The 9,353-nt window shown below is 35.6% G+C and overlaps 1 protein-coding gene across 1 annotated transcript; it reads left to right on the plus strand.

Annotated features, from left to right (window-relative positions):
* Positions 1–265: 265 nt before the first annotated feature.
* LOC149384923 (MIF4G domain-containing protein / MA3 domain-containing protein) lies at positions 266–5,586 on the plus strand. The gene is made up of 10 exons (XM_089626857.1): positions 266–392; positions 477–568; positions 754–1,661; positions 2,051–2,150; positions 2,534–2,619; positions 3,451–3,533; positions 3,689–3,816; positions 3,906–4,007; positions 4,401–4,688; positions 4,757–5,586. The coding sequence occupies exons 1-10, from the start codon at positions 389–391 to the stop codon at positions 5,258–5,260; spliced, it is 2,295 nt and encodes a 764-aa protein (XP_089482983.1). The 5' UTR covers positions 266–388; the 3' UTR covers positions 5,261–5,586.
* Positions 5,587–9,353: the final 3,767 nt, after the last annotated feature.

Below are 9,353 nucleotides of genomic sequence, written 5' to 3' on the forward strand. Positions count from 1 at the left end.
GTAGTTTAGATTAGTTGGGCTATTCCCTTAATTAAATGAAACTTTGACTATTCTCTTAATATTAGTAGGTTGATTTGGCTAGTTAGCAAAATAGCCCAAGATTCTATGGGTAATAAATTTTTAAGATATTTAAGGGTGGTTTTGTAAAATTTGGTAAGATTATGATTTTCTCAAATGCATCCATTGTGTACAAAAGATAATTGATGGTACTTTTGGGTGTAAAAATTCAATTTTCACCATTAGTGAAACCCAAATAAGAATAAGAATAAGAATAAGAATAAAACAGAGTTTTGTTCCTTACCATCTCAAACTCTATCGTACTGTCTCTCGCCGCCACTTTTCCGTCGGTCAATATCGTCTGAGACCCATTCAAGCTGTGATCCTTCCGATGGGTAAACACTGTTTTCTTCTGCTTTTTTCCTACCCACTTTCACTGCGAATTTATTTGTGATTTTTTTTCTTTTTTTCTTTACTAGCTTTTCAATCAGAAAAATCGCGAAGGGAAAAGCGAAAGCAAGCTCGTTTGGACAAAATCTCGAAGAACCATCAAGCAAGAATTCAATACCAGGTAGGAAACAGCACATTATGATTTTCCCGTTCAGTTGTCGCTATTTTGAACTTCTAGAAATGTTTGTGGATTTTAATTTCGAGCCCTTTTTCACAATGTTCTTGCGTTTGATTTACTGAGATAAACCCATGCTCTGTAGTTGGTTTTTTCGTTTATTGTAATGGTCGTTGAATATATCTCTACAGAAAGCCAAATCAAGTCATGTGAAATCAAAAAAATCGAAAAGTAGTAGTGAGAAAAACAGGCAAGCCTCTAGGTTAGACACCGACCTCAAGAGAGAAAGGACTGTGGAGAAAAAAACTACTAGGGGAAACGATGATGCGGAACTTGAATGGGATTCTCCAATTGAGGACGCTGTAGATTTGCCGAAAGTTGTGTCGAGTAAAAAGGGTTCGAAGAGAGGCAAGAAAACGAATTTTGAGAAGTTTATTGAGCTGGATGCTCAGCGCGCTGCGATTGCCGCGGACGAGGATTTGGAACTCGAGAGGAGACTCGCAAAGAAGCTCAAGGTCAAGAGCGGGAAACTGAGGGGAGACGATGATGGATTCAACGTCTTGTTTGACGGGCTTTCCTCGATGCTCGATTCAGTTGGAGGAGAAGAGGATGATGAAGTGCCAGTCAAGAATACTAGGAAGAGTTCTGCGAAAAAGAAACGCAAAGCGGAAAGCTCATTGGGTGAAGAAAGACAAGTCGTTGAGGCAGAGAGTAACTCTATGATTGAAGTATCCGATCCTATGGTAGCGTGTGACTCTGATGAGGCATCGGAAGATGTTCCCGAAGGACAAGATCACAGCACATTAGATGACACTAGTGTTGAAGAAGCCGATGTGCCATCCGAACAAGTTCTCAGCAATGTGTCTCAAAAGTATGTGCCTCCTCATCTTCGGTCTCGCGGAGGGTCTGGGCTTGAAGAATATTCGCAGATCCGCAGACGGGTTCGGGGACTTTTGAATCGGATATCTGAATCTAACGTCGAATCAATAACTGGAGAAATATCTGCTATCTTTCGCTCCATGCCACGCATTATAGCTTCTCAGATAATCAGTGAGGAGGTTTTGGCTTCTTGTTCTGGCGGTCCACGCGGCAATGAACAGTTAAGTTTTGTTTTTTGCTTCTTGTCTGTTTCGTTATACTTATCATCAGCTTCAGTTCTTATTGACATACTAATACGTAATTTGACAGATATCCTTAGGTTTTTTTTTTCATATATAGAATAAAAATTTCTGTTTCCACGATCATTATGAAAATATTAATTTCACTTCTATATATACCCAATGCTTATAGTTTCTGATTTGTCATTTAAATTATACTGGCTTCGATACTGTTTAAAATGGGCAAGGAATTTGACCACTGATACTAGTGCAGTTACAACTGTGTTTAGTAGTTTCTATAGACACGACGTTTTTAATACAACATTTTATTTTTCATATGGTTTTTTTTATAGGGTCATCTAAGTAAGTGATTTGGCATTTTCTTGTGTAGGTATGCTGCGGTTTTTTCTGCTTTTGTTGCAGGCATGGCCTCCTCAGTTGGGGTTGACTTCAGTGCAATGCTCATGGCTTCCCTTGCTAAGAATTTTGAGGTATACCTTAGATATATGATAATGTGTATGTCAGTGTAGCACGTATGTATGTGATGCCGTATGTTATGATTGTTGGGTACTTCAAGAAAAATTCCTCATGATCCATGCAATTAACTTGGTAGCTACCGGAAAACTAGTACTATTTTGAGGGCGATTCAAATACATACGAAGCCAGATATAATTGATACTATTCCAGAAGTAAATATTGTGGGATAGAGTATAAATTTGATATGTTAGGGTATAAATCTGCACAATTAAAAGGATAGGTTATAAATTTATCGAAATATGAAATCTATGGGTTTATATTGGTAGATATAGGTTTTTGTGTCTATATCATATGATGCTTTTACAATTGCATTTTAATATTTTGGTTTCGTTTATAGGATGAATTGCAGAAGAAGGATAACCTGTCCTTGCGGAATCTGACTCTTCTGCTCTCTTATTTATGCATATTTGGTGTGTGCTCAAGGTTGGTTGCCCGAGCTCTCTTCTAGATCATTGCTTATAATTTATTTTTGATTGGGGGACCCAAAATGAAACCTACCACTTATATTGTGCTAGGCCCGTCGCGAAAAAAGTAAAAGAAAAAAACACTGCAACATTGCATTACACTGACATTCTAAGGGCAATACAATAATTAATCATACCCAAAATGTATTAAAAAAAATGTCAGACGTGCTTTTTGTAAACTAGGGTTGTGCATACTCTGACATGGTACTGGACTTGTTTGAACACTTAAGAGAAGGTTGAGATCTCATTATCATACCCCAAAATAAGATTTATTAAATAAATAGAAAATGGACTGAACCGATTTGGACCAGTTTAGCTGGTTAAATTTTTATTTTTTTATTTTTATGAACTCACTACATGGAAATAGCACATATAAACTAAATCATCTCAAGTCTTAACATCAGTATGCTAACAATTAACAAGTCAAACCTGATTTAAAAGTTTAAATACCCTAAAGTATATATAAAATATTAGAAAATAAAAAATTGAAGTCACTGTTTAGTATTTGGAACCAGACCGGACCATTTTAGACCGGTTTAATTTATTGGACCGGACTGGTTGTGGAGAGAATGTCTTAATGACCTAATTTGACTGTAAGCTTCACCGTGTAAATCTTTTTAGTGACATAATAAAAGCTAATTTCTTAGAATTTTCTATAACTACCATTTCATGTACTAGTCTAATGTTCTTGTTCATTAATTTTTTTTCTTGCAATTAATTCTTTAAAATCTGTATTCTGCAACGACATGGCCACAGCAATTGATACTAGATTTATTTTAATTCCTTTCAGTGACTTAATATACGACTTTATAAATATCTTGGGCCGGCGGTTAAGCGAGGTTGATGTCTCCACAATCTTGACCGTTTTACAGTGTAAGTAATTGTGCAGTTTCTTTGCGTTTATTATTATTATTATTAAAGAAAGTAAGTTCCATAGAAGATGTACTTTCTGACATGTCATGGGAAGTTTTAAAGGATTGGAAGATAAAAATATGTCTTAACACAAATTTTATATATTGGTTAAATAGGCTGTGGGATGAAAATAAGGGTAGATGATCCTCTTTCTATGAAGAATTTCATTGTGAGTGTTCAGAGTAGAGTAAACGACTTGAAGGCTTCAAGTAATGAAGGCGAGGACAAGATCGATGGAAAGAGAGTAAGTTCATATAGGTAGTCATGATAATGGCAGATGTGATCACACAGCCAAGTAAACTCATGGTGTTTTTTGCTTTGTGATAATCGCAGATGGAGTTCATGCTTGAAACCATACTGGACATTAAAAACAACAAGAAACGCCCCAAAGAGGAATCTTCTCTCCATGTACGAATCAAAAAATGGCTACAGAAGGTACTGCGAACTTCATAGCTCAGTTCTTTGTTCTTTTCGATTTGGTTGATATATATATATATATATATATATATATATATATATATATATATTATTTTTTAATTTTCTTCAGTTTTAGCTGACTGTTTGTGGAGTGAGGGTGGAACAATTGTGTCATAAATTGAGCCTCTAGGCTAGCTAACGGACTAACAAATTAGTTTCATAACTTGGATGAATCAATTTGCTGGTAAAATTTAACGACCTAACAGATTATTAATTTCATTCATTTAAGGGGGAGTTTTAAGAAGCCATCTCGTGAGAAATTAAGTTGTAGTAATTCATTTTTCTAATGTTATTCCTATGCACAAAATATTTAATACATCTATTCTGTGTATTGTTATTGGCCTATTTCAGCTGAGAATAGATGACATAGTATTGAGAGGGCTAACTTGGAGCAAACTGCTCGATCCTGAGAAGAAGGGTCAGTGGTGGTCATCTGTGGAAAATCCAAGATACGATGCCGAAGAGGTCGCCAATGCTATCGACAAAGAGGTTCTCGAAGCGCAGAAAATGCTTCAACTTGCCGCGGCGCAGAGGATGAACACCGATGCTAGAAAGGCAATCTTTTGCATCATCATGAGCAGCGAGGACTACATCGACGCGTTCGAGAAGCTCTTAAGGCTGGACTTACCCGGAAAACAGGTACGACTCTTCATCATTTCAATATTTTTGCCTTCTTTTTAACTCTTAGATTGTTATCACTTCCACAGGCCCGAGAGATCACGCGAGTTCTTCTTGACTGCTGTTTACAAGAGAAAGTATTCAACAAGTATTACGCGGTTCTCGCTTCCAAATTGTGTGAGCACGACAAAGGTCACAAATTCACCTTACAGCTCTGCATTTGGGACCACTACAAGGAAGTGGAGTCGATGGAGCTTATAAGGTCCCTTAACCTCGCAAAATTTGTGGCGGAAATGGTTGCCTCTTTCAGCCTTTCCCTGGCGGTCTTGAAGGCCGTGGATCTGAAGGACATAAGGCAGCTTACTCCGAAAAGGATAATGCATTTCCGTATGATGTTCGACACCTTGTTTGAATGCTCCGACAAAGTCATATGGAATGTGTTCACACGTGCCGCTGTCACCCCGGACCTCGAAAATCTCCGGCAAGGGATTGAATTCTTTCTCAAAGAGTACCTTGTGAAGAGCAAGGGCATAGGTGCAAAGTTTAAGCTTGTGAGGAAAGCTCTCAACAATATACAAGGAATAACCATGTGAGTTTTATTTATTTTTATTTTTTAGGGCAACTTTGCGGCTAGTCAGGATTGAACCCACGAACTCCATTTTGGAAATGGAGGTGGTGTGGAATTACCAAATTAGGCTATAATAGTTGTCACATAATCATATGAGTTTGTTAACCCACTTTTGTCGGGAAATCCAATTTTGATTATCTCTAGTTTTATGCTTTTAGTGATTATTTATTTAATAGACATGGATGAAGTCGAGTTAAGTTTATATTTTATACGTGAAATTGATTCATTAGGTGATTTTATTTGTGGTTTTCAGCTTTGACACGAAAATTAATGCTTTAGAGTTTATGAGTTTTTTTTATCATTATTGGTTATATATGTGCCCCAAGCGCGTATGTATGATTTTCAACGTTTTTAATACTATTCAAAATCAGATTTCAAGTTTTTTGACTAATTTTGAAGCATGTCAAAGATTTATGAAGAAAACGAAAGTGATTCACCCTTTGGAAAAACATAATAAGATTAAAAGGATTATATATAATTTTATGATTAATAAGATCATGTTTCAAACTAAAAAAGAAATCATCGGTATTATTCATTAAATTTAGTAGTAAATCATTCTATTATTTTCTCGATGAATTTTGTCATTATTCGTTCATCTTTGATATAGATGTTTTTCAGCGTCTTCTACAAAAATCTACAATATTCACCCAAAAAAAATCCGAATAAGGTGGTACAATGATGTGAGACGAGTAATCTTATATTGGTTAAGTTTCAAAGCTGTTTAATACAAACAACTTCATTCGAAAAAAAAAAAATACACACACACACACACACACTAATATGTCTCTTTAATATTAATTTTTATTGTGACGGTTGTGGCCTATCCACAATTTTTTTTATTTTGTGGAGAGATTGTAACAACCCGATTTTTTTTTCTTTTTTTTTTGTTACCTATTCATAAAATCTTGAACTCTTTTCATACTTATAAGTTTTACAAACTATATCTATATAATATAATAAGCAAGGATGCTTATTTACTATTCATAGACTATTCTTTTTTTGTTTTTAACCAATGTTAAGTCGACACGTCATTAAGATAAAGATTCCTAAGCTTATTTACTATTCATAGACTATTCTTTTTTTTAAACCAATGTTAAGTCGACACGTCATTAAGATAAAGATTCCTAACCAATTTTTTTGGTGCGCTAACCATTAAAGAAATAAATTTCTTCTATCCACAGTAGACTCTCGAGCAAGCCTGAAATGAGAAGTGGTCAATCAAAAGTCTATGATTTAAGACTTGAAAAGACGAAACATTAAAGTATATGCAACCTCTTCATGCTGTGTGCCTTTCAAAATAAAGTTTTAACGCACAATTGACTATTTTTTTTAAAGTAACGCACAATTGACTATAAAGATTCCATCTCTCATTCTTCTCTGTTTTTTTAATTATTATCTAAATTAATTGTAATTCATTTAATAATATAATATAAAGGGTTATTAAGTTATATAGCCACACCGTTATAGTGAATTGGGATATAGCCCACCTTTTGTTAATTTCTTGTAAATAGTCAAGTTAACTTATTAACAGATTAATAAAAGACTTATTTAATCCGGCCAAACATGTAAAAAAAGGTAGTTAATAGGCTGCCACGTATGCAAGTTGGCTATTTACAAAGTATTTACCAAAGGTTGGCTAATTTACAATTATTATAGTTTAGGTGGCTTATGTAGCCATTTTTTTGTAATATAAAAGCACATCGTCGTGCGACCATGGGGGGAGAGGAAGAGCCAGAAAAGCCATCTCAGGCTCCCAAACCTTCAACGGAGACGGTGTTGGAATTGATCTAGGATTTAAGAAAAAGTTTAACGCTTCGTTAAGCGGCGGAATTTTAAAAATTTTCTTTTTCAAGTAAAACAGTTTTTACTAACCTAGACAAAGTGCAAGCACATGTAAATAAAACTAATATGAGCATAATAAATTTACTAACCTCTTTAGAAGCTTGAACGTTGATGAGCCTTCAGAAGGTTGAAAACGTTCGTCTCCCTCGCAGCACGTCTCTCTTTCTTTCCTCGGCAACTCGAGCAACCACGAAAGTTTCTATCACTAAATCACTCGAAATAAAAGGAATTAGTGTGTGGGCACTTTTAAACACTACGACTTAAGAACTCGTCTTGAAGTCGCAGAGCTAAACACTAGGTCAAATGAGGACCTAGGTGCCAAAACAATAAAACGAAATTGACTAGAGAGAGAGAGGAGAAGGGCGGCCACAAGGTCTAGAGAGAGAGTCTCTCAATCTCTAACTTATGTGGAATTAGAAAAATGAGAAGAATGAGGCTCCTATTTATAGGAGAGGTCTCACCTTCAATAAGGTAGTTTCCTCTTCTATAGAATATCACATATTCATGAGCCAATTTCCTCTTTTCCTCTATGAGATACTCGGCCAAGGCAGCCTTTTAGAAGGCTTGGATTTGTTTCATTTTTTGTTCCTTGCCTTGCCTTGACTCTACTTGGGCTCCCACCTTGATTCCTCTTAGGGGAAATTTGTTTTCTCTTTTTCTTTTGGCAAGTATCTTGATACATTTATGCACAAAATATTCTCTCTTTCTTTGGGTATGTTGGGCGCCTAAAACAATTCTAGAAAGGCCTTCTAGAAGCTTTTCCATTTGTTCATGACAACATGAAAAAGGCCCATTAAGAATTTTCAATAAAATTCTTATGAAATGAAATTAATCCACAAGGCCCAATTAATATAATTTGGCCGAGTGATGTTAAGTCATCAAATGACCTTGTCAAAAAATTTATTGACATTCATTTCATCCTATGTCTCAAAAGACAAAAATACCCTTTTGACAATTTTCGTTCTTGTTTTGACTTAGCTTCCAGTTTAACTATTCCTACTCGATGTGATTCGTGATAGTGACCTCATGGACCCAAATGAACAAAGCTTGAGCTAAACACTTGGACTCAAAAGTTCACAAACCTTTTCCAAGTTTAGCTTAATGTCAACTGACTCCACTAAAGAATTGACACTGAAAATCTCTCGGTTCAAATGAATTTATTTTCTACTCAAGAATTCAACCTAATTGTAATAAGTGGATCCACAGAATATTATCAGTGTTTACCCTTCATGAATATCATCAGCTAGTCGGGATTTACAAAATTACCATTTTACCCTTCTAGCTGTTATTTCCTCAACTCATTTGTCGCTTGTGAATAAGTTAGAAACAATGTATTGACGAGGAGCTAACAAGTCACATTGTTTCATCCAAAAAAGTCAGGACTCAATTTGGATACTGGCCAGTTCATTTATTCACACTCCAAGGAACAAGGCATGAGGTGATATACATTGCATTTCAGCAATCTTGTACATGAATTCCATATCTATGAGAACTTTACAAAGTTACTCATGACATTCTCACAACTTAGTACTTCACCAATAGGCCTTGTTCGGAATCACATCGTGAGTCCGAACTCTAACTTTCTCAAATGAGAATACGTAAGGTGTGAAATGGCATGTCTCATTTCAGGATTAAGGTAAGAACGATGCAATTCATACGTAGTGACTTCGAGACATAAGAGGTTAAATGGTTTGTTCTTATCTTGTCTCTAGAAGTGCACTGGTCAATAAATGTACCTTCGGAAGATACCTAGAAGAACTATAGAGTCTCCAACTCTCAATGCCTCATAACCAGACATCATAGATTCTTCTAACAATCATACTGAGGTCAATAGTCCTTTGACCATTAGATTGCAAATATATCGTTTTAAGCAAACTACGAAGAGTTTGTTCATGCAAATCTACATTTGTCTCTTCGCAAGTTGTTTAGTTTGTTTATGGACTAAAGACTAATGTTTTATCATAAAGCTTCAAACAGACAAGGAAGAATGAATGAACGTTTCAACTTTTTATTAATGAATAAGCAATTACAAGCAAGAGTCTTCATGAGACCTTATTACATCAAATGTACAATATAAGGATTACAACTCTTCTTGTGGGCACCATTGACAACAGACGGCAATGGCGATCTCAGCTCCTTCTCCGTCTGGACCTTCTTGGTTCATGCCCAAGAAGTTTCGCTTAGTCGATTTAATTTTTTTTCATGCTTCTTGTTAT

This window comes from Urtica dioica, chromosome 9 (genome assembly GCF_054948205.1).
Source record: "Urtica dioica subsp. dioica isolate 48M chromosome 9, U.dioica_male_clone48M_v1_H2, whole genome shotgun sequence".
Classification (NCBI taxonomy): Eukaryota; Viridiplantae; Streptophyta; class Magnoliopsida; order Rosales; family Urticaceae; genus Urtica; species Urtica dioica.

Excerpts from the sequence above, each read along its gene's own strand:
- LOC149384923 (XM_089626857.1), top strand. Across the intron at positions 569-753 it reads AAGCAAGAATTCAATACCAG|AAAGCCAAATCAAGTCATGT; the intron begins GTAGGAAACAGC and ends ATATCTCTACAG. Across the intron at positions 4,689-4,756 it reads TGGACTTACCCGGAAAACAG|GCCCGAGAGATCACGCGAGT; the intron begins GTACGACTCTTC and ends TCACTTCCACAG.